Raw genomic sequence first — 26,239 nt, 5'->3', positions numbered from 1 at the left:
ATAGTTTTACATATTGACCTCAAATTTCCCAGCAAATATACCTATTTTAAGTATACACACAGACTGATTTAAGTTGCCATATTTTGTCTAGAACTTTTAAAAAATATTTATATTTATTTTTACTTATTTATGCATGAAAAAACTGGGATGTAGGCCAGAGGTGCAGTGATGAGAAGATTCACCAGAGACAGAGTGGGGAACAGAACAGGCAGATCTACTGAAATACACTGATGAGGGGAGCAGCAGGTGAGAAAGGTGAAGTCTACTGCACCATGTGGGACAGCTACATGGCTGGGGATCCCACTCATGGCTGCCATGGCTTGTGATAGCTTGGTAGTAATGATACTTTAACACTTATACCAACACAGAGACCCTTGTTCGGAACATTTCTATTTATATTCATAAGAAACATTGTGAGATGGTGGTCTACTTTCATTATCTTGCATGAGGCTGTCCAGTGTTTCCAAAATCATTTAGTAAAGAAACTTTGCTTGTTCTATCATGTATTGTTGGCTCTTTGGTCCTGATTAATTCTCCATATGTGTTGAGGTGTATTTGAGGACTCTGTTTTTCTCATTGATCTGTGTGTTTTTATTTAATGCAGTGCTTTCTAACACATAATTTCTGTGTCTAGTCACACTTTCCACTTGCTATTCTGCCAGGTACATTTTACTTTAAGTCAGGATATTTACTAATAAAATTCAAAATAAGATAAATTAAAATGTTTATTTTAGTGGGGAAAAATGTAATGAGAATATAATAAGATTTATGCTAATTTTTGGAGAAGAGCAAATTGAGCCTTTACTAAGACATGATGGGAATTACCTGATATATACAGCTTTGTTATGGGGTTAGGACCAAATTCACTATTTTCACCAAAGGACGTACAGGAGAAGATTGCTTTTTTAATATTGGGGTCAATTATTAGTAATTAACTCTTTGTCCTATTTCAAAGTCAGTAACAACAGGGCGCTGGGGGTAAGCAAGATTGTCTATCTTTCCCATCTGCACTGAAGGGAATGATCATTCTTCAGAGTAGGATATCCTGGCATAGAATATGCACTACTGCACAGCTGATTGTGCCTTCACCAATTACATAATGATTTCTGTTCCCAAACCTGGATCCATGGATCAAGGTACCATCTAAAAAAGCATGGAATAGTTGGTAAAAAGTCTATGAATGGATAACTGCAGACATTTCAGACCAGGATAGATTTCCATTTGCAAACACAACACATATATGAAAAAAGTAAAACTGGAATGATAAAATCAAGGACCTGAAAGGAAATTCCCCAGGTCTAAAAGTGATGAGCAGAATGGCTTCACAGGCCTGGCACGGAGGTCCTAGTACTCACTACTTTACATGCCACTTAGCATCACTGCCACTGGTCTTAGGCTCCTTCTTATTTATTGCTTATTCTGTCTGCCTTACCATGCCCTTTTCCTTCATAGTCTAGGTTCTACTTTCATCTTTAGATGCTAAGGCTGGACAAAATAATTTGTAAATTTTTATGCACCTGCACGACTTCATGACACAGTTTGAATCTTGTTCCTCCAGGGCACGACCATATTGACATCACTGACTTCTGTACTGCATGATAGCAAAGAATTCTCCAACCCAGAGGTGTTTGACCCTGGCCACTTCCTGGACAAGAGTGGCAACTTTAGGAAGAGTGACTACTTCATGGCATTTTCAGCAGGTAGTGAAGCTCTTTTATATTCTTTGTGCATCAGAGGACAAACAGCTTTTGAGGAGAGTTAGGACCTTACATAGCCCCTCTCCAGGCTGGGCAGTTGCTCCTGTCCATTAGCAGGAGCACCGAGCCCTGAGTCCATGCACTTTCCCTCCTCATGATGCAGTCACTTGTCAGCCAGATCATGGCTGGGGAATTTTGGGGGATTAATTCAGTCCATCTAAATTTAGAATTGATTTAGAATGAGGTACTGAAAGTATAGGAGTAGTGTGTCTTGCACACAGGAACAGCACTGTTATACAAAACCTGAAACTTCACTGTGTGTTGTAGATTGAACAGGTCTAAAGAAACTGTAAGTTGAACATTGTAAAAAACAGGTCTCTTGGAATGGAGAACTAAGACTCTGCAGAGTGAGAAGATCATGAACTACCAGATCCATGTAGCAGAAAATGTGAACAAAGTATGTGTATCTGGAAGAATATTGATAGAAAATTGAAGTGTCAAACAAGTGGTTTTAATGTGAGAATACTTAATGAAGTGATTGGCACAGTGTTGATACTGACTAAATATGTGTTCAGAGGAGGATACCTAGTACTTTAACATTTGATTAGGAGCACACATGTCAATGTTTTGTCCAGCTGTCTGGTCATCCTGTCTTTTATCCATCCATACACTGTTTCATCAAATATTTATTGAAAGTCCGTTCTCTTTTTTTCCATTTTCCACTTTAAGCCTTTTTCCCCTTACATAATGTGGTACCCATAGTTCTGCCGCTCTGTCATTATAACATTCCCTCGTACTCATCCCTTGTGTATAGCCCCTCTGCTCTGTCCCCTTTATTGGTATGATTGGTTCTGTGGAGAGCTGCTAATTTTGACTTTTTATTGACCTTTTGTTTGGCTTGTCTATGTCCACACATAAGTGAGACTATTCGGTATTTTGCATATTTCTTTTCTGATCCTTGAAACAGTGTTCAAGGATCATCTCCTCTTTGTACTTGTTATTTTCAGGAAAACGGGCATGTGCAGGAGAGGGCCTGGCCCGCATGGAGCTGTTTTTGTTCCTCACCACCATCTTACAGAAGTTTACCTTGAAGTCCGTGGTTGACCCGAAGGACATTGACACCACCCCAGTGGTCAATGGATTTGCTTCTATGCCTCCTCCTTACCAGCTCTGTTTCATTCCTTTGTGAGGAAGGACAAATCATCAGGTTCTGCTGTGAGGTCCACAACTCCACCTCACCTGTTGCCCCTTCACCTCCATCTCCTCCTTCCCTTCCTGGGAATGTCATCTCTGACCTCTACTCTCCTCAACACCCCATTCTGTCAGGATCTAGGCAGGAACATCCTATCTCTACCAAAGAAGGATTTCCAGAGTCACTGCACAAATATATATATAGCTGTTCTCCTTGCTATAACACTTCATTGGCATCTCATATTAATACTTATCTAGTATTGAGTAGCTAGTTCAGTGTCATCAATGTGACAGAGTGAAGTGATTGGCATATATAATAGACATTTCTCCACTGCATGTTCTCAATAAAACTCACAATCTGATGAACCAGGTCTCATGGTTTCATTCCTTTGTGTATAAAACAGATATCAAATGGAAGAAAATGTTATAAAAGAGACCATGCAGAGAGAGGGACAAAAGGCATAAGGACAGACCAGCATGTTACCTGGAGTTACTTGGGGTTTGGATTTGCACCTGAGAGAGTTGTGTCCAGGAGCAGCTTCATCTTGAAGAAAATATAACATCAGTATTTAAAAGTGTCTGTTCTAGAAATGGGAGAAGTAATCTGTGGTGCTGGAATCCAGAGCAGCATTGATTCTGAGGGTGGCGAGTGACTAGGAAGGCATCTGGGGCACTTGTCATGGAATTGGGAATTTTCTTGCTGTGATATGATTGGTTACTTGAGTGTTGTATTTGAGTATGAAGTTAGTGTAGTTTTGTCCCAACCATTGATCAGTGGTTGTCAGGGGTGATGCAGAGGAAGGATGGAAATGGAGCACAGGGTTTTTAGGAGAGTGAGAGTCCTCTGTGTGATACTGTAATGTTAAATACACGCCCTCCTGTATTTATCAAAATCCATAGAATGTGCAACCTTGAAGGCACACTGATGTAATGGATGCACTCCATCTATAGAGTCAGTGTTGTTATATCAATTGCAACAAATGGATCACAACAGGAGGTGAGGTTCCTAATGGTGGCAGAGACTGCGTGTGGGTATGGAAGGCATAATATGTGGGAAGATATACTTAATGTTTAGTTTTGCTGTGTATGTAAAACTTTAAAAATATGTAATCTATTAACTAAAAGAAAACTTCTAAGTGACAAGTAAAGTTTACCAAGGTAAAGTTTATACTACTCTGGGACAATAGAAATCTTCATGGCCTCTTGATCATTCAATAGGGATGGGATGACTATTTCATCTGAGATGTCATAGAACAGGGTAGGAAATCTGAGATTGAAAGGAAAGTTCTCTGCTAACACAATAGTGATTCTTTATCTCATTGAGTCACCAAACAGTGAAAAAAAGAAAGTTTAGTTGATTCTAGGGATCTGCTGTATCTTTACATTATATTTGACTCTCATTCAATAATGAGAAAGGATCAGTAAAGAGCCTCAGCAGAAGGAAAGTGGAAGATAAGAGGAATGTTAAAATCTCAAGGAAGAAAATAAATGTTCTATTAATGTGAATGTCTTTTAGCCAATATAATTTGATGTGGTTCTTTTAGAGTATAGAACTTTGTGAAATAGTCTGCAAATTGCTGCTTTTCTTTGTTTGGGGCAAGATTACATTGGGTCTTGGACTTACTTGAGTTGTAAGTGTAAGGTTGAGGTGCCCAGGGTAAGGCTGGGGGTGGAAATCTTGAATTTGGGGCTGTTACTGTCTGCTTACCAGGAGACTCCTAATCTTGAGTCTCATAAATTCTGGGAACTGCCTGCTTTCCAGCAACTGATAATCGTCATTGATGAATCAATTTCTGAAAAGCAATTTCCACACCCTACAAAAGCTTACCTATATTCCCCAGTGGGTGTAACTTCTCCAACCCCCATGGGGGTTAGAGCACAATCAAGTTTATTCCTGCTTCTCAGAAACTTTGCCTGATCTTTCACCCTTTAACTGTGCCAAACCTTTCAGTAAGGTTATATAATTAAACTCCCCTAACCCCCATTTTAGTTAATAAGGTAATTATTAACAAAATTAATACCTTGGAAATCACAGATGGAGATGAATCATGCAGTGTTGATCCAGAGCCCACTTAAGTAACTGTTGTGACCCGATGAACTCAATGTTTGCTTGGAGGGGGCTGTGCGTTAGTCAGGAGATGTGGGTTCCAATCTCAGCTCCAACAGCTGCAGGTACTGTGCCCTGGGTACAAGGATAGAAATTTCCAGGCCAATTTTCTCAACCCTAAAGTGGGACTAATTTTATTTCAGGAAAAGGTAACTGAGAGAATCAAAAAGGATAAGATAGATGTGAAGATGTATGAGCAATAAAACATTTTAATTTGTCTTGAATACTAATTTTCCTTTACCAATGGAACTGAAAACTGCACTAATCAATTTAGAACAAATACGACCATATCCTTGCAGAACTCACGTTTGGAAAGCATTGTCATTAATATTAGTAGTGTGTGATAGACATTCCATTGGTACTCAGTCTTGTGAACACTAAGTATCATCTCTTATTAAGGTCAGTATGTGTGGTTTGAGCTGTGAGTCTATTTAGTGAAATCCCTAGCTCCCACCCTCCACTGAGCCCATACCTCTTACTCTGTCTCTAATCTCCCTTCCTTGATCTGCACACTTCATTCGTTATTTTCCACAATATGGATTCAAAAAGCCTGTTGAAAAAACCCAATGGAATGCAGCTTTACCTGGGGAAAGCAATAGGCAGATCAGGGAATTCACTCTTTTTTAAGCCTTACCCCTAAATTCTCTACAATTGGCACTTCCAATTGTTTATTATGCTGAGCAGGTTTCACCCTTTAGTGATACAGAGGGGAGAATCCTCTGTCCTGTTTTTAAATTTCTTGAGAACTTATACCCTTTAGTTCTTGGAATCAATGAGAAGTAAAGCTGTTAATCTGTAGATGAGGGGCCAGAAGGTAGTAATATATGAAGAGTAATATATGAAGAATGACTTTGGGAGATTAGTTTTTCTTAAACTTTTCTTGAAGGAGCTGGGTGTGTGAAGGCATCAACTGAAACTCACATCTCATTTTAAATCCTGGTTTAATCAATTTGAGTTACTTAGGACACTGCACAGACATCCTGTTCACTCAGAGTCACCTTTTTCCCCCTCGTATAATATTTCCTTTGCAGTGATTTTAGAGTTTGGGGAGTGAGATCATGGTAAAAGACATGTAAATTTACTGAACCTGTTATTTTTTTGTATTTATTTTTTAAAGATATATTTATTTATGCTTATAGACCTGGGTTACAGGCCAGGGTGAGAAGATTCACCAGAGACAGGGTGGGAAACAGAACAGGCAAATCTACTGAAATATGCTGTTAAAGGGAGCTGCGGGTCAGGTGAGGTCTGCCACGCCATATGGGTCAGCTCCCTGGCTGGGGATCAAACTCTGGCTGCAGTGACTTCAGAGAGCTTCATAATGCGGTGCTTTAATCCAGTGCACCACCAGGGAGAGCCCTATTTTGTTTTATTTTTATTTATTTATTTATTTTTAGGTCACTTCAATTTAGTTACATAGCTTTTGTATTTTGAAAGTCTGGGGTCCCACCTTCTAGAGTTGTCACCACAGTGCTCCCACCACCAAAGTACTCATCACCCCCCACTGTAAATCATCATGTTCCCTCCCACTACAAAATTCTTAACTGGTCATTACATTGATTCCAGATTTGAATTATTTTGGTACTGAATATTTTCACCAGTGGTTTCGAATAAGGCTGTATATTGGAACTATGTTTTGCATTTTTTTAATGATTTATTTGTTTATGCATACAGAACTGGAGTACAGGCCAGAGGTGCAGGGGTGGTGAGAGGTTTCACCAGAGACAGAGCGGGGAGCAGAACAGGCAGATCGGCGAAGTACACTGCTGAGGGGAGCAGCGGGCAGGTCCGGAGAGGTCTGCTGCGCCATGTGGGTCACCTCTGGGGCGGGGATTGAACTCATGCGCCAGGGGTTTTCAGAGAACTTCATAATGTGGTACTTCAACCTGTTGCGCCACCAGGGAGGGCCCTATGTTTTGCTTTTTTAATAATCAATACAAGTCCTTAGTCCAGTGCAATTAAGCTAAATGTCCAGAGTGATGACTCAAGAGAATGAAAACAAGCTAAAGAAAAATTTCTGTTTATCAGTGGACCAAAGGCCACTTAGACAATAGAAAGGGATGAGCTGATTGACCTCTGTATCTCAGAGCAACACATGTTGAAATAACAAGGGGTGTTGTTATAAAAGTTTAAGAATCACTCTCAGGTTTTCTGAGTAAGAAGAGAAAGCTACAATGGACCTGATTGTGGCCTTAGTCCTCTGTCTCTCCTGTTTGATCCTCCTTTCCCTCTGGAAGCAGACTTCTGAGAGAGCAAAGCTCCCGCCTGGCCCCATGCCACTTCCGATTATTGGAAATATTTTACAGCTAAATGTTAAGGACATCAGCAAATCTGTAAGCAATGTGAGTATTGCAATTGTGTTCAGACAATTAACTGAAATTAAAAAAAAGTTCTTGTTTACCCCTTTGATTTTTATAATAAAATATTAGCATGGAGGCATGATATCAAAGTAGGCTTTGAAAATCAAATGCTGCCTGTTATTTTGATATTTCTCTTGCCTTTTCAGCCAGTCATTCTAACAAATAGTGGAATGAAATAATGCATTCAGTGAGTAAACAAACTTTTCCTTTGGAAGAATGAAAATTGTAAAGTGACAAAAGGGAGGAGTGTTGCTACCTCCTTGTTCTACTACGATTTGCTATGATTTTGATGGAAGGTAAATGGTAAGGGAAATGTTTTGTCATAGATTTTATTCTAGAAGTCACCTGTTGCGTGGCTGTGTGTTTATTGAGATTGTACTAAATTTAACATCTCTGAAGAAGCACACTGTCTATAACCATGAAAGACCTCTGGGCTTAGGAAGAGCATGAGTGAATGAAAGGAAGTAATCAGTCAGGACCCAGTTGTGCGAACATCATTCACCTGGTAAACATCATTTACCTACACAGCTGACCTCTATCTGGAGGAGTGCTTCAGGGTGGAAGGAATTGTTCTTCCTTGAGATGGCTTTGCCCTGACAGTGCCTCTGTGGGGCCCACTGTGTGTGTTAGTAATTCCAGCAGATCACAAGCTGGCTGGGCATCAGAATTACCTGAATTGATCTTTTAAAATACAAATGTGTGGTCTTCATCACAGGGCCATTTTATCAGAACTCCCCCAGCAGGGCTCTGTAGGTGTTCCTGAAGCAGTCAGCTGGGTTTGGTCTAAAGGTGGAAGCTGAGGACTTGTCAAGGATCAGTGGACAAATAAGAGGTTCAAATCTGGAGCTACTAGAAATACATTGAAATAGTGTGATCTCAGTTTCGATATTTGTGGCCAGCTTGCAATGCTGTGTCCTAACCCATTGCGCCACCAGGGAGGGCCAGTTTCATTATTTGAAACAGAGCAAATAAACTTGCTGAAGGTTCACATGGGGTAATAGTAACTGATGTATCAAGTACGGGCTAGGCCACTCCTGGCACATCCTAGGTCATGCATAACTGGCAACTAACAATCACCCATATTTATCTTCAATTCATAAATACTAGACTGTAAAGGGTAGCCTAACCAATCTGAAAGTAGTATTCTGAATTAGGTACAATACATGATCAAGTAGTGACTTCTTCTGTCCAATATGCACATCCTTTCCCAGCTCTCCAAGACCTATGGCCCTGTGTTCACTCTGTATTTTGGCATGAAGCCCACTGTGGTGTTACATGGATATGAAGCAGTGAAGGAAGCTCTGATTGATATGGGAGAGGACTTTGCTGGAAGAGGAAATTTTCCCCTGGCTGAAAGAGTTAGTAAAGGAAATGGTAGGTGTGGGTGTGACAGGTGTATTATTGGTTATGAGGACAAAAAATGGGTCTTGAGCGCCCTCCCTGGTGGCGCAACGGGTTAAAGCACAGCACTGAGAAGCTAAAGCCACTTCCGCATGAGTTCGATCCCCGATCCCCGCCTGCCCCGGAGGAGACCACATGGCGTGGCAGACCTCTCCTGACCCGCCCGCTGCTCCCCTCAGCAGTGTACTTCGCCAATCTGCCTGTTCTGCTCCCCACTCTGTCTCTGGTGAAGCCTCTCGCCGCCCCTGAGCTTCTGGCCTGTACCCCAGTTCTGTATGCACAAATAAATAAATCTTAAAAAAAAAAAAATGGGTCTTGAAATCTCCCCAAGTATTCTTTCCCTGTTGCCATATCTGTCGAGTGTGTGCTTCCTCCTCTTTCCCTAGGACCCCATCTCAGTTTATTTTACCCCATATTAGGAGTTGTTTCCAGCAATGGAAAGATGTGGAAGGAGATTCGCCGCTTCTGTCTCATGACCCTGCGGAATTTTGGGATGGGGAAGAGGAGCATTGAGGACCGAATTCAGGAGGAAGCCCGCTGCCTCGTGGAGGAGTTGAGAAAAACCAATGGTGGGTGATTCTCTGCTCTGTAGTTGTGACCTTAACTGACTGTATTCTCTAGTGACATCCTTAGGGACTTTCTCTGGGTGACCAGATCATTCATTAGGGGTAGTGGTGGCTAAGCCTGTGTGGAAATGGGGAGTTTGAAGCACAGTGTCAGGGAGCTTTTATGTATACATGCTTGTTTGTGTTTGTATTCATGATTGTGTGCACAGTGTAGGTATAAAAGATCATTTTATCTGTTTCTCTCCTGAGGTCTGTTTTTTAATGAGGAATAACAAGAAATAGACTGAATCATTTTCTGAAAGTGAGAGAGCAGTGTCTCTATTGTAGGACATTTCACCAGGTTGATAGATTTTAATCAGGTAGACATATCCTTGTGTTAATTTTATCTGTTATGGTTTCTCTATTTCTCATTTTAGTGTACTTAAGAAGTACGTCTCATATTTCAAACATCTTTATCAGATAATTGCTGTTACTCCTTTCCCTCTGGATATTTACTTCATTCTTTTTGTGAAGTATTTTCTGATGTCTTGTATGTTTTAAACTTAGTTTTGGGACCCACACATTTAAGTAAATGTACAATCTCCCTGTCTTTATTGATTGCCTTGATGTAAGGCAAATTCCTACCAAGTATTCCTGGTTATATTTTCTAGGAGTTCTGATTTTTTTCCCATGCACATTCTGTGTATACCTTTACAGTTAGTGAGGCTACCAAGTTCTTTTTTTTTTTAAGAATCTTGAAATTTGTTGTTGTCTGTGGATTGCAACTCCATAGCTGGCTTCACAAAATATGCTAGAATAACTTCAGACCCTATATAGTTGCTAGTTTAGTGTTTTCATATGATAACAATGGCTGGCATTTCCTTATCTGCCATCATCTTGACATACTATGCTGTTATACTTGGAGTCATTTATAATGATAATTACTGATATGAATTTTAGATCTTTACTAATAACAATCTTTCAGTGATCATTCAGTTGCAACACTTGTATTTTACAGATCCCTTAGAATGGAAAAATCTTTTTTCCTTGGTAATTTCTTTATTGAGAATAGGACAGATCTAATCTAAATAATACAAAAATAAAAAATAAAATAAAATAATAAAATAATGTATTCTTACTGAATATAATCCTACAAGTTATATAGGGTAGCTTTTCTCAAATAAATTAATTCTTGATGAGAATAATGAATAACCATATACCAGAGACATTTTGTGGGGGTGGAGTGGGGAATGGGATCAAAAACGGGGAGGTGTGGCGGTGGGGAGGGAAGTGCACGGGATTATGGTTATGGCACACTGGTGACTCGGTGATGGGAAAACCACGGGGATTACAATTGAGATGAAAAAAAAAAGGTACAAAATGATGTAAAAATAAACTGTTATAATAAAAAAATTAATTATTGATGGTGATGGAAATGACGGATATTTGATTGTTAAAGAGGAATTATTTTTGAAGTGAGGTGAAAAACAAAACTGTCAATTTACATTTGTGGTGACTTCCTGAGATTTATGTTAAAAAAGCAAATTCCTTTTTGATTTCTATTTTGGATAAAGTCTCTTATAATTCTGTCACTGCTTAGTTTCTTGTTATTCAACACAGACTCCTCTGGCTCCTTTGCATTTATTCTTACAAGTGCGTTAATTCACTCATCGTTCCCTCTCTTTTGTTTGCCCTCTGCTGAGATTCCAAGTGTTTTGTATATGTTTATTATACACAAAGCATTTTCAAGTTCTTAACTGTTCCCTCTTTCTATATTTCTTAACTCTTTTCCAGACAAGTGAGGTTCAGCCAGAAAACTCTATTAAATGATATATAAAAATGGTCTGTTAAATGATTTTTTTCTTGTTTCTACACTTAAGTCAACCAGATTGGAAAGGGTGCGAATAAAGGCAATAGAAGTAAATGACTATTCAAAAATAACTATTATTTAACTAGCAAGGTCGAACCATATCTCGCAGGTTAATGAAAAAGTGATAACACTGATTTCAATGTTTACGGTATTTACTGAGGTAACATGATTAAGACACTCTATGCTTCAGCGGTGTAGATCACATTTTTACAATTGTATGTTACCACAACATGCTTACCGCCAAAGCGCCCATAATCCTTCACCTGTACCTGAGCTCCGTCTGCCTTTCTTCCCATCTTGTAACTTCCCCTTCTGGTAGCTTCAGTTCTGCAATTAGATTTCAAGTGTTTGTTTTGGTCTATTCCTTTGGCTTGTTTCTTTATATTCTTCTTATGAGTGAAATAACCCAGTGGTTGTATTTTACATTGTGACTTCCATTTTTGTCATAATCCACTCCAATTCTATCTCTGTTGTTACAAATGGCAAGATTTCATCTTATATTTACAGCTAAGTAGTTTTCCCTCATGTTTCTATACCTCATTTTTTTTATCCCCTTATCTGTTAATGGATACTTAGGTCATTTTTATAACTTGGCATTGTAAGTAGTGCAGCAGTGAACTGAAGAGTGCATATACCCTTTCAAATTGGTGCTTTTGCATTCTCTGGTGATACCTAGGAATTGGGATTGCTGGATCATATGGTAGATCTATTTTTCAGTACTTAAGAAACCTCCATACTGTTATCCAACTAGACTGCATTAAGTACATCCCCTCATATGTTTATTTTATAAATGAAGTCTCTTTTGCATTGAAGGAATTTATATATAAGGCAGTAAATAACTTTCTTAAATTATCTTTTCCTGTTTCCCTGTCTATATGTGTATTTGCATGTGAATGTGTATTTTTTTATGTTGTATTTTGAAATTGTTTCTGATTCTTTAGCTTCACCATGTGATCCCACTTCTATCCTGGCCTGTGCACCCTGCAATATTATCTGCTCGATTATTTTCCAGAATCGTTTTGATTATAAAGATCCAGTTTTTTTAAACTTAATGAAAAGATTTAATGAAAATGTCTCGATTTTGAGTTCTCCATGGATGCAGGTAGGTCCAAATTCAGAGGAGTCAGTTAGGTGTTTTTCTCTAAGAAGGCCAGGTCTTGGGATGCACCAGTCTGTGAATGCATGAGCATCACAGTCCTGCCTATACCTCAGAGAGTGCTCACCTGGGAAAAAGACTTAGGCAATCAAGTATGCAAAAGAAAACATGTGTTCTGAATACAGACCTGGCATCCAATCCTATTGACCCTATTTCATGTTGATTCTACTACACTCCTAAACCAGATTCTGTGTTCTTTAGTAACTTCCTCAAAGCATGTTCATAGCATGAAATAGATCCCACGTCCTTGTAGACTTCAGCACCCCGAATCTATCATCCTGTTAACATGCAGTGATATCTAACTCAAGAGTAGGCGGAAATATGCAAATTTAGGAAGATAAAGAATATCTCTTTCAAGTGGGAAGAATAGTCGGGAAGACAGATGATGCCTAGGAACACTGACAAGGGAGGGGTGTTGCATGCTTCAGGTGGTAATTGTGAAGGTAATTGTTTGGGGGGTGGTGAATTGACTGGTTTTATGGCAGCTGACCCGTAACAAATCTCACAATTTGCCCCTGTGCTGAGCTGATGTATTCTACATCTGTCTGGAGAATGTTACTTCACTACAATGGTGCAGCTACATACATGTAAAATGTTGAGGTGTGTAATTCTGTGTTCAAGGCTACTAGAAGTAGCAGAGTCTAACTACATTGTACTTTATGTAAGATTACCCAGCCTCCCTTAATCTCTGTTGTTGATGAGCCATAGTAATTTATGCCATCCCATATTTCCAGAACTGATGTAAGCAATAAGGGGATTGACATAAAATTGTGTTGTAGTATAAGTCTGATATTTGAGAATAGAAAATGATACCCTGATCAGAATCATTTTTCTCTAAGATTATTAGCAGCATATAAAATTATGTACAGGTAAAATAAAATGTTTCCTCTGGTAAAGACCATATTTCTTTACTATTTATAAAGTACTATGTAACCATTGGCATATGGCATATAAGTCTTCTTTTTAGTTATTTATTTGTTTGTTTGTTTGTTTATTTGATCTAATTTTCTCTTATAGTTCTGCAATATGTTCCCTGTTCTCCTTGATGTTTTTCCTGGGAGTCATAAAAAAGTGTTTAAAAATATTGCATATATAAAAAATTATATCTTGGAGAAAACAATGGAACACAAAGCATCTCTAGATGTTTCTAATCCTCAGGACTTTATTGATTGTTTCCTTATCAAAATGGGAAAGGTAAAATGACAGTTACATTATTTAATTGTGCAAGTTTGGTTGCTTGAAGCATTCTATATTTACTAGAGGTGTTTCAATAGTTAGCCAACTAATGCCTCCAAGCTCTTTCTTTCTTTTTTTAAAAGATTTGTTTATTTCTTCATATAGAACTGGGGTACAGGCCAGAGATGCGGAGGGTGAGAGGATTCACCAGAGACAGAGCGGGGAGCAGAACAGGCAGGTCGACGAAGTACACTGCTGAGGGGAGCAGCGGGCGGGGTCAGGAGAGGTCTGCGGGGGCGCCTTGTGGAGCTCCTCTGGGGCAGGCGGGATCGAACTCATGTGGAAGTGGCTTAAGCTTCTTAGTGCTGTGCTTTAACCCTCTGCGCCACCAGGGAGGGCCCAAGCTCTTTCTTACCTACTGGGTGTATGCCTATACAACAGTATTATGGGAGACGTAGTTTTTTGTAAGATATATTTTTATTTATTTATGCTTACATGAGTTAGAGTACAGGCCAGAGGTGCAGGGTTTGAGGGTACTGGGAGGTTGAAAGGATTCAGCTGAGACAGAGTGGGGAGCAGAATAGGCAGATCTACTGAAATACACTGCTTCAGGGAGCAGTGGGCAGCAAGACAGGAAATTTGTGTTTTGCCATGGAAGTCAGCTCCCTAGCAGAAGAATGAACTCCTGCTGCAGTGGCTGCCAATAGCTTCCTAGTCCTGTGAATTAACTTCTCGTGCCAACATGGAGGCCAACATTATTCTGCTAAATAAGAGGAATAAATTTATCTTATTCTTTAGATGCTAATTTCAGTATTGTTTGGGCTGAATTTCATTATGAATTTACGAAAACGTAGTAATTTCTAAAAGACACCAGTGAAGATTTTGATATACCTTGCTTGCCTTAGAGATGAGACAGTAGAAAATCATACTTGAACCCACTGCTATCTGGTGTTTTATATTCAATAAGGGGATGTCATAGAACTAAACGTGCAGTTTATTTCTTGTGAGAAATTCTTAACAGTATAAATATTTTTAGATTAATTATAATTCTGGCAAATTAATTTGTCAAATAATTTCATCATTCCTAGGAAAAACACAATCAGGACTTGGAATTAACTCTAGACTCCTTGGCAATTACCGTACTTGATCTGTTTGGAGCAGGGATTGAGACCACAAGCACCACCCTGAGATACGCTCTCCTCCTGCTGCTGAAGCACCCGGAGGTCACAGGTATGACCCATGTGGTGGGCAGGGTGAGTTTCCCGGAAGTTACCTGGAGACACAGCAAGTGCTGCCTTCCCTCCTATTTCTTAGAGAAGCTTCATTATGTAAGTATCTGTCTGACCAGCTTCACTTTTCCAAGTTTAATGAAGAGATAATAACGGGACATTTGTATATAATATGGGAGGATAAATAGGAGTCAAGACTCTAAGAGCAATGGAAAGCTTCCAGGTAGTGACTGTGCTTCATGGGAGCTTATTTATGACAGGCACAGCCAGTATGAATCTACCAGTATGCATACTGGTTTTATGATGAAGAGGTCATATTGAAAGTAGGAGTATAATCTGGAAATCTGTCCTATTCTGAAAATGCATGTTCTAAAACCAGGGTAAGGAAAATGAAAAATCTTCTTATTAAACATAAGAGGAAAAATGAGAAGCCTACTGTGTGTGCCTGAGATAACTTCTGCAGTCAGGGAAATAGTGTGAAAAATTAAATTCACAAATAGTGTGCTAGACTGCTCAGGCTTAAGATGTGCTTGATGGTAATGACTATTCAGAAGTGTTTCCAGAGAAGTGGTATTTGCCAAATATAATTTTGGTCAATACTTTTCAGTCCTTTACAAAGATCTTTATGTTTATATTTAGTAAGTTACAGTTATGCATTATTGTTGGAAACATGCATTATATCATTCCTGTGCAAGGAACATGCTGAAATGAGTGTGACCAATTAGAAATGAGAAGCAGTCATTGAAATCTGAAAAGACTAACTCAGAAAATAATGAACAAATCACCACTTTCTAAAACACAGATAGTATTTTGATGGATGATGATGACTCAGTAAAAAGGTGCTAGTTGTCACGTAAAAGTCAGAAGAAGACATGTATGCCTCTAGATTGTAGCATTTGAAATTCTCAAAAAAGAATGAGAAAGAAACAGGCTGAAGAAGGTAACTCTCCCAGCCCAGATTCCCTGCACACATCCTTTTATCAGGTAACTGTTTTGGGCCAATAGAATGAGGGAACTTTAATTTTTAGAGAAGCTGAAACTAAAAAACCTTAATCTCAAAGACACTAGCAGCTAGCAAGAGGTTAGGTACAAAATCACCTCTGGAATTCAGGGAATCTTAGCTCCTTTCCACCCTGCTTCCTGAAATAAAGCCCGGAGAGTGAAGAGCTCTGGAGAAAAGACCACTGGTTTGGCATTATAGATAGAAAATTTCTATTATGGGTGCTAGTAAGTGGGTATTAAAGGTGTATCCTAATCCTAATTTATAGGAGAGTTGTATCTACTTATATTATCTCTCTATGTCTAGCTATGTTTCTTTGTTCATTCCTGAGGCTAATAATGATGTCAAAGACTGATACAATGCATCTTCTGTCCCCTAACTGATGGGCAGATGACATAGGTATTCTCTTTGCTCATCAGTCTTACTTGTGTTTTGTCAGCTAAGGCCCAGGAGGAGATTGAACGTGTGATTGGCAGACACCGGAGCCCCTGCATGCAGGACAAGAACCACATGCCCTACATGGACGCCTTGGTGCACGAGGTCCAGAGATACATTGACCTCCTCCCCGTGAACCTGCCCCATGCAGTGATCCGTGACATCAAATTCAGGAACTATCTCATCCCCAGGGTAAGGCTGGTTGTCCCGTTGCTGACATCATGATTCCACTCAGAAGTTCCTCTTTTCACACCATGGGTCCAATCCTCCAGACAAGATGAGCAAAACATGAAATTCATATATGTGGCAAGTCAATGGATTTGTGTTGTTTCCATTTGACACTACAACGTTTGATAATAGCACTTTTCTACTTATATTTATGAGACTTTTGTGAGATGGTGGTGTGCTTGCCTTACGATTACAGCTTTGTTCCAGGGATTAGGGTCAAATTCACTGTTTTCCACCAAAGGATATAATGAGAAGACTTCTTTTTTAATATTGGGGTCAATTAGTAATAATTAGTGAACTCATTCTCCTATTTCAAAGTCAGTAACAACAGGGCACTGGGGGTAAGCAGGATTGTCTATCTTTCCCATCTGCTCTGAGGCAATGATCATTCCTCAGCTTAGGATATCCTGGCATCGAGTATGCACTACTGCACAGCTGATTGTGCCTTCACCAATTACATAATGATTTCTGCTCCCAAACCTGGATCCATGGATCAAGGTACCGTCTAAGAAAGCATGACAGGACCATCCCTGGTGGTGCAGTGGGTTAGGACACAGCACTGCAAGCTGGCCACAGCTGCTCCAGTGCAACTTAGATCCCTGGCCCAGAGGTGATCGACATGGCACAGCAGACCTCTTCTATCTCACCTGCTGCTCCCCTCAGCAGTGTACTTTGTCGATCTGCCTACTTGGATCCCCACTCTGTCTCTGGTGAATCTTCTCACCCCCCCTGCACCTCTGGCCTGTACCCCAGGTCTATAAGAATAAATAAATCTTTAGAAAAAAAAATTTCGTTATAAAAAAAAAAAAAGAAGCATGCATGGCAAAGTTGGTAAAAGGCCTGTGAATGGATAACTGCAGACATTTCAAGCCTGGATAGAGATTTCCATTTGCAAGCGCAATGCATATATGAAAAGAATAAAAACTGACATGATAAAATCAAGGACCTGAAAGGAAATCCCCCAGGTCTAAAAGTGATGAGCAGAATGGCTTCATAGGCCTGGCACAGAGATCCTGGTGCTCACTACTTCACATGCCACTTAGCATCACGCCACTGGTCTTAGGCTCCTTCTTGAGCTTATTCTTTGGACTTGCAATGCCCTTTTCCTTCATAGTCCTAGGTTCTTTCATCTTTAGATGCTAAGGCTGGACAAAATAATTTGTAAATTTTCGTGCACCTGCACGACTTCATGACACAGTTTGAATCTTGTTCCTCCAGGGCACGACCATATTGACATCACTGACTTCTGTGCTGCATGATAGCAAAGAATTCTCCAACCCAGAGGTGTTTGACCCTGGCCACTTCCTGGACAAGAGTGGCAACTTTAGGAAGAGTGACTACTTCATGGCATTTTCAGCAGGTAGTGAAGCTCTTTTATATTCTTTGTGCATCAGAAGACAAAACAGCTTTTAAGGAGAGTTAGGACCTTACATAGCCCCTCTCCAGGCTGGGCAGTTGCTCCTGTCCATTAGCAGGAGCACCGAGCCCTGGGTCCATGCACTTTCCCTCCTCATGATGCAGCCACTTGTGGGCCAGATCACGGCAGCTTTTGGGGAATTGATCCAGTTCCTCTAAATTTAGAACTGATTTAGAATGAGGTACTGAAAGTATAAGAATAGTGTGTTTTGCACAGAGGAACAGCACTGTAATACAAAACTTGAAACTTCACTGTGTGTTGTAGATTGAACAGGTCTAAAGGAACTGTAGATTGAATGTTGTAAAGAACAGGTCTCGGAGTGGAGAGCTGAGACTGAAGAGAGAGAAGATTTTGAACCACCTGATTCATGCAGCAGAAAGCGTGACAAAGTATTTGTTTCTAGAAGATTGATGGAAAAGTTAGTTACCAAACAAGGGGTTTTAACTTGAGAATACTTAATGAAGTGTTTGGCACAGTGTTGATAATATGTAAACATTTGTTGAAAGGAAGATATCCATTAAATTAGCATAAATGGATTGCATTCCTGTCTCCTTTGTCCATTTATCTATCCAAACATCCTCCTACATCATGCCTCAGCTTTTCATCAAATATTTATTGTATAGAACACAGTGTTCAAGGATCATATCTGTGTATTTGTTATTTTCAGGAAAACGGGCATGTGCAGGAGAGGGCCTGGCCCGCATGGAGCTGTTTTTGTTCCTCACCACCATCTTACAGAAGTTTACCCTGAAGTCCGTGGTTGACCCCAAGGACATTGACACCACCCCAGTGGTCAATGGATTTATTTCTGTGCCTCCTCATTACCAGCTCTGTTTCATTCCTTTATGAGGAAGGACAAATCATCAGGATTCCGCTGTGAGGTCCACAACTCCTCACAGTGGGTCCACAACTCCACCTCACCTGTTGCCCCCTTCACCTCCTTCTCCTCCTTCCCTTCCTGGGAATATCTTCTCCGACCTCTCCTCTCCTGGTCACCCTATCCTGTCAGGATCCAGGCAGGAACATCCCATCTCTCCTAAAGGATTTCCAGAATTCACTGCACAAATATATACAGCTATTCTCCTTCCCATAACACTTCATTGGGCATCTCATATTAATACTTATCTAGTATTCAAGCTAGTTCAGTATCATCAGTGTGACAAAGTGAGGTGATTGGTGTATATAACACAGACGTTTCTCCTCTGTATGTGCTCAATAAAACTCACAATCTCATGAACCAGTTCTCATGCTTTCATTCCTTTGTGTATAATGCGTATAACAAATGGAAGAAAGTATTATAAAAAGAGGCCATGCAGAGAGAAGGACAGAAGTAACGAGGGCAGACCAGCGTGTCACCTGGAGTTTCTTGGGGTTTGGATTTGCATGTGAGAGTTGTGTTCAGGAGCAGCTTTATCTGAAGATCAATATGACATCAGTATTCACAGTATCTATTTCTGTAGAGTTCTAGAAATGACAAAGGGAATCTGTGGTGCTAGAATCCAGAGCTGTGTTGATTCTGATAATGGAGAGTGATTGAGAAAGGTGTGAGGACTTTCCGGAGAGGGTGATTTTTCTGTCTTGATATGATCCGATTCTGCAGGTGTTGGTGTTTGTCAAAGCTGACTAAACCGTATACTTAATTCTTATTAGAAGATCCTGGTAACCTCAAATGAGCACTTACTTTAAGGCCTATCCCAAAAGGAAAGATATTTTAAGTACCTGAAAATAAATCTATTCCTTTATTCTGATGTAGATGACGATATGTTGTTTTTTTTTTCTTGACTTCTCTGCCTCTTCTCTAGAAGAAATGTCTCAAATACAGGAAACTGCTAAGAACCAAATATACATGCTATTTCTTTTTGTGTGTGTGTGTGTGTGCCTTTTTTCCATCTCAGTTGTAATCTCCATGGATTTCCCATCACTAATTCACCCATGTACCATCACCATAGTCCTGTGCTCTTTTTTAATCCCATTCCCTACTCAACCCCTGTGAAATGTTTCTGGTATATAGTTGTTCATTATTTTTTTCCCCCCAGTACTTTATGCTCTAGGTATGAGTGAGACCATCTGATATTTTTCTTTTTCTTCCTGGCTTTTTTCACTAAGCAAGATTCCTTCCAGCTTCATCCATGTACCGCAAAAGGCATGAGTTGATGCTGAGTAATATTCCATTGTGTATATGCACCACATTTTTTTTTTAAGATTTATTTATTTATGCTTACAGAACTGGGGTCCAGGCCAGAGGTGTGGTGGGTGAGAGGATTCACCAGAGACAGAGTGGGAAGCAGAACAGAGTGGGGAGCAGCAGGCGGGCCAGGAGAGGTCTGCCACGCCATATGGGTCAGCTTCCTGGGTGGGGATCGAACTTGTGCTGCAGTGGCTTCAAAGAGCTTCATAATGTGGTGCTTTAACCCATCAAGCCACCAGGGAGAGCCCGCACCACATCTTTTTTAATCCAGAGATGATGATATGTCTATCTATACTTGTCTTTGAAAGCACAGGTGAATACTATTCTTTGCTCTATAGTTACAAAATCTACTGTTACAATGTGTGATTTGGGTCAGTACTCGATAAAATGTTCTTTTATACCTACACTGTTGCGTGAACACACATATGCACACACACAAAGACAGATGCACAAGAGCTCCCTGAGTCTCTGCTCCTGCCCTTCCTTCTACACATGAGAGTTGGTAGACACCAATTCTAATGACAGATTCGGTGCCCCTGAAAAGTTTTCAATGACGCCATTAGAGGGAACAGCCCATTAAGGTGACAGCTATAGCCATCAATCATTGTTTTTTCCGAGTCCTCCACAGGCAGGCGGGCTTCTTCTTGAGCTTAGTCGTCAGTGCTCCGCTTCCCCATCCCAAAATTCTTCAGGGTCATGAGGTAGAAGCTCTGCATCTCCTTCCATAGCTTTCTATTGCTAAAACCAACTCCTTCCAGGAGAGGAGCAGATGCTGGAAATGCAGGTCCTAAGCAAGGAGGAGGAACCTGACACTTAGCTGCCACCAGAATGAATCGAGAATACTGAGATCTTTAAGTCTCTTTTCCATTCTCTCTTCCCCCATTTCCAATGCTATACCTTCCTCATACTCATTCTCGCCAAGTCCTTTACTAACTCTTTCAGCCAGAGAGAAATTACCTCACTAGCAAGGTCCTCTCCAATATCAATCAGCTCTTCCTTCACTGCTTCCTATCTGTACACCACCACAGTGGACTTCATGCCAAGATAGAGTGCACACAGGGCCATTGTCTTTGGAAAGCTGGAACTAGGAATGAAAATGTAGTCATTAGCAAAGTAAGTCACTTTTTGGTCTAACTATTGTGTCTGATTCAGGCTGATATAGTCATCAAAAATAAAATTCATATTGTGTCATCACAGCATCAAATATATCTAATTTTACCCATCTATACGATGATTGCTAGAGCTGCTGTTTGCATACAGGTTGCCTGCTGTTTGCCAGGCAATGATACACCATCGTACACAAATCATATATCATGCTTATAGTGACACATTCAGAAAGCTAATTTGTTATGATCTAGAAACTGAAGTCAGAGAGTTATAATTTCATTTGCAGTGTACCATGGCTAATAAATAGAAGACCCTAATTTGAAGCTCTGTTTTGCCAACCTCTGATTTTTGAGCAGTCATAGTACTCAGTATTGTCCATATGCAGCCGAATGCTTTAGGGTTGCCTGTGGGGCTCTTCGCATGGGATTCTGACTTTGTAGTTCTGGAAAGATATGGGAAGTTTTTAAACGAGCTCAGATGATTCTAGCTAGCAAATAGTGCAATTCAGGGTCACTGGTATTGCTTGCACAGGAGAGGGAATGCCGCGGAGGAAATGTCAGGATGAAGCTCTCATGGAAGAATATCTCCTTCCATTCTGCAGTGTTCATTGGGCACAAAGTCCAGGATGACTTTCGCCACATCTAAGATCCTACTGAGCCTGTAGCTGTTTATTGACACAAGGTATAATTTTCTTCTTCAGAAAAGTTTAATTTTCATGACTAATCTGAACTTGATGACAAATAACAAAAGCTAAAGCTCAAAAAGCAGACAACTTTCATAAACTGAAAGCTCATAAGCACGTCTTCAATAAATCTCTATTCAAAAAACACCACATTACTATATAACTTCAGGTAGAAAACAATAATCAGCCAATGACTTGCTAAGGTCAGCAGCACCCAGACTATTACCATTTTATTTTTTTATTATTGTTAGTTTTGAAGTATGCTTTATTGTTTTTTAATATATTCATTATATCATTCTTCATTTTCATAAAATGTATGGTTTCCCTGTGAAATTCCTGCCACCAATTCACTCATGCACCACCATAGTAGTTTGCTCTTCCCACCCCTGTCTTTATTTGATCTTATGTTAGAATGACTTAAATGTTTGTTCTCTCAATGTATTGTTTCATTCCATTATCTGACAATGACAAAGTAAAAGAAAAAAAAATCAATGGAGAAATTAAATGGCATAGGGACTATTTTCTGATAATTACATTGCAATAATTTGCCATCATTTTACTTAAAATTGAGGGTTAATTTATTTATTTTTGCAACCCAGAAGGAGCATAAATCATAATTACATTACTTAGACACCTGCTGACATCCTTCACATCTAACTGTAGGATATTTCCAGGAATTGGGGCCAGGGAGGAGCCTCCCTCCCTCATAAGCTGTTTCCAGAGAGAAAGGAGCAGCAAATAGCAGCGACAGAGCACCAGAACCATAAACAGATCCACTGCTGCTTTCTCTTCTTGCCTAAAAAACTGTGATCCTGAAATCTAAAACTTCAAACAACATTCCCCTCTATTTTATCATATGCTTCCTAGAGGTATAATGAGAACAGTCATCTGAGTCAACTTAATCTCTGAGTGACTTTAAGCCCACTAAGATAAAAGTAAAGGTTTTTAGCTTTTCTGTTCTCATTCAAATCCACTACTCTTGAAATTCAGGTTTAGTTAGTGATATTTATTCTGTATTGATTAATACAGTCATTCCTAGTCTCATTTAGTAAAGATTGAGATTTTCAAGATCCCAGTTGCACAGCATTGTACTCCTACATTGACAAAGAGATTGACAGAAACTTCTCGTCCATATTTCCTTTTGACTCTCTAAATTATCTTTGCTTTACATAAAATGATTCCAATTTCACGATGAGGAAGCTGGCCTTGGAGTTTCCCTGTGTCCTTGGCCAAGGACACAAACTGCAGGTGATAGAAAAGTTGTGAGAGTTGAGGCCTCTGAGTCAGACTTTCTTTCCTCATGCAAAATGCTGAGTGTGTGCTATGATCCACTATTCCGGGATTCACCCTAGATAGCAATGTCGAAAGTAAAAATCGTTTTAGCTAATAATTATACCACCTGTTGAAAATGAGGTTCAGAAAATTTTAGTGATATAATCTTTAAACTTGATGAAATCCAGATGCTGATAATCCTTTACCCAAGACAATGAGAAGTAGTAATGTACTGATTGACTCAGACAGAGCTGATGTCTAAAAGAAATTCAATAGCTTATTTGAGATAAAATAAGCTCAGTCGCCTACCTCAGGGAAACTTTTTTTTAAAGATTTTTTGTTTATGTGTATAAGAACTGCGGTACAGGCCAGAGGTGCAGGGATGAGAGGATCCACCAGAGACAGAGTGGGGAGCAGAAGAGGTGAACTGACTGAAATACTGAAATACCAATTGAAGAGAGCAGGAGAGGTCTGCTGCACCATGTGGGTCACCTCCCTGGCCAGGGATTGAACTCATATTGCAGTGGCTTCCAATACCGTCATAGTGCTGTGCCTTAACACCCTGTGCCACTAGGGAGGCCCCAGGGGAAGTTCTCTAGGAGCTTCCTAGAGAGATGGTATCCCTGCCTAGCTCCTCCTTCCTCCTGCCTAGTCCTATCATTAATAGAATGAAAGAATCATAGGTAACTTAAACATAGAGAAGTTCTCTAAGGTCGGCTAGTGTAATTTTATTTTCAGGTATGAACAATTTGTGACTCTGACGGGAAGGGCTACCAGTGTTTCTGTTTTAGACTTCGTCTTAGAATGTGGGTTTCTCCATTCCTCCATAAGGTGACTTCTCACACAGAAGTTACTTTCCATTGTTGACCTAATGTATGCACAGGAAGGTAGTGGTATGAACCCTCCATTGTCACAGAGTGATGCAAACATTGCCTTGGCTTCAGTTATTGGTACGAGCTATTCCTTTCAATTGATAGACTATGTTTTTAGAACAGTTTTAGGTTCACAACAAAATTGAACAAAAAGTACACATAGCTCCCACACCTTCCTTTTCATACCTATGCACAGCCTTTCCCATCAACATCCCAAACTGGAGAGGCACATTCGGTACAAGTGATCAATCATCATCAACATCACTGTCAACAAAGTTTACAACAACCAAGTTCATTCTTTTTATTCTACACTCCATGGGTTTTGCAAAATTTATGTTAATGTACATACACCATTACAGTATTACCAGGATAATTTCACTGTGTCCTCTTATTCATTCTTTTTCTCAAATTCTTGGAAACCACTGACCTTTTTATTATCGTCATAGTCTTGTCTCTTCTAGCATATCATATAATGGGCTCAATGTGTAGCCTTGTCTTAGTGATGTTTTTTACTTAGTAATATGCCTTAAAGATTCCTTCATGTCTTTTCATGACTTGATTGCTCAGCCCTTTTAAGTGTTGAAATTGTTTTGTTGCATAGATGTACCACAGTTTATCTAGTGTTTGCAAATGTTTAAACCCTAAATAAACTGTGGGTAAATAAAACCCTAAATAAACTGTGGGTAATAAATAAATCCACTTTGTTCATTGTGGATAAAGCTGCAATAAAAATTGTATGTTCTGGTTTTAGTTTGAGTCAGGTTTTCAGCTTATCTGGCTAAGATAGAGTGTGATGGCTAGATCACATAATAAAACTGTCTTTTTTTTTTCCTTAAAATTTTTATTTATGCATGCATGCAGAACTGGGGTACAGGCCACTGGTGCAGAAGCAATGAAAGGATTCACAGAATGGGGAGTAGATTAGGCCACTTGACAAAGTACACTGCTGAGGGGAGAACTGGGCAGGTCAGGAGAGGTCTGCTGCGCCATGTGGGTCACTTCCCTGGCCGAAGGCCTGCTGAAGTGGCTTTAGCTTTGTAGTGCTGTGCTTTAATAGAATGTTTTATTTTAGGAAAAGTTTGAAAAAAATCTAAATATCTTTAAAAAAGGGAGATAATTTTAAAAATTATTATAGCTATGCAACAAAAATAAAGGAGGTACATTAATTTATATATATATTTAACTACAAAATCATAGCTTTTATATGTATATATACATAAGCACATAAAATAAATACATGTATTTCATGTATGTATTTAAATCTAACTATATATACATGCACTCTTACCCTCTTCTTTGCCTTAAAATGCCAGTATGTCTGGTTCTATGTATGTGTGTGCAAATGTTTAAACACTAAGGGGAAAAAGGAAGGACATCCTTGGACCTATCAGGAAGTTTGAGTATTCCATGATCTCAGTTTGCAAAGGTATATCTAGATTCTCAATATCCTAATTACATGGTGTTATAGTCCTAAATTAACAGGAGATTGACAGAGAAAAGTGTTATTCCCTCTAACTGGAATGATCATCTTTGTTTTCTTCCTCCATGTCTGTATGGCACATACACACATACACACACACACACACATATACATTATATAGATACATACATGTAATGATATTTTAATAAGAACTGGGAAAAGCAGAAATTATACAAGTCAAATTATCTAGAAGTCATTCCATTAGAGAGCTAGATAAAAGAAATACATGAATTTCATAACTAAGAAATATTAAAGTCATGAGACCATTTGCAATTTTTTTAAAAGATTATTCATTCATACAGTATTGGGGTACAAGCCAGAGGTGCAGGGGCCATGAAAGGAGTCACCAGAGACAGACAGAGTGGGGAGCAGAACAGGCAGAATGATGAAGTACACTGCTGAGGAGAGCAGCAGGCAAGACAGGAGAGGTCTGCCTAGTCATGTGGGTCACTTTCGTGGCCAGGGATCGAACTTGTTCTGAAGCGGCTTTGGCTAGCTTCATAGTGCTGTGCTTTTAACCCATTGCACCACCAGGCAGGGCCCCCATTTCCAATTTTTAATAAAACAGACATATGTAGTCACCTACCTATCCACTGCAGGTGAGATAGTGCAAGAGACCTTAAAATTGCATTACATAGGTATTTTATTAGAAATCAGACAGTGAAACTCATTTCATGCACGGAAATTTGAACTTATTTCATGCAAGGAAATTTGAACTGAATCTTAACAGATTAGAAAAAACATTTACTCCTGCTGTTAAGAGGTGGGTGTCGGCTCACTCCCAGCCAGCAATCACTACTCAGCAACATGGCAGCCTGCCTCTTCT

General features: G+C 39.6%; 1 protein-coding gene across 2 annotated transcripts; it reads left to right on the top strand.

The window, feature by feature from the left end:
* Window positions 1-7,169: 7,169 nt before the first annotated feature.
* On the top strand, window positions 7,170-18,661 carry LOC101628070 (cytochrome P450 2C9-like). 2 transcript variants are annotated; one of them, XM_004680601.1, is made up of 9 exons: window positions 7,170-7,337; window positions 8,567-8,729; window positions 9,176-9,325; window positions 12,113-12,273; window positions 13,345-13,521; window positions 14,592-14,733; window positions 16,172-16,359; window positions 17,614-17,755; window positions 18,480-18,661. In XM_004680601.1, exons 1-9 carry the CDS (start codon window positions 7,170-7,172, stop codon window positions 18,659-18,661), a joined length of 1,473 nt encoding a protein of 490 aa, XP_004680658.1. The 2 variants fall into 2 exon arrangements, with proteins under 2 accessions (XP_004680658.1, XP_004680659.1); XM_004680602.1 differs by lacking the exon at window positions 13,345-13,521.
* The last annotated feature ends 7,578 nt before the right edge of the window (window positions 18,662-26,239 follow it).

Source organism: Condylura cristata, unplaced genomic scaffold (genome assembly GCF_000260355.1).
Source record: "Condylura cristata isolate star-nosed mole 26May11 unplaced genomic scaffold, ConCri1.0 scaffold00011, whole genome shotgun sequence".
Taxonomy (NCBI): domain Eukaryota; kingdom Metazoa; phylum Chordata; class Mammalia; order Eulipotyphla; family Talpidae; genus Condylura; species Condylura cristata.
Note: the sequence above shows the minus strand (reverse complement) of the source record. Positions and strands in the feature narration are given on the sequence as shown.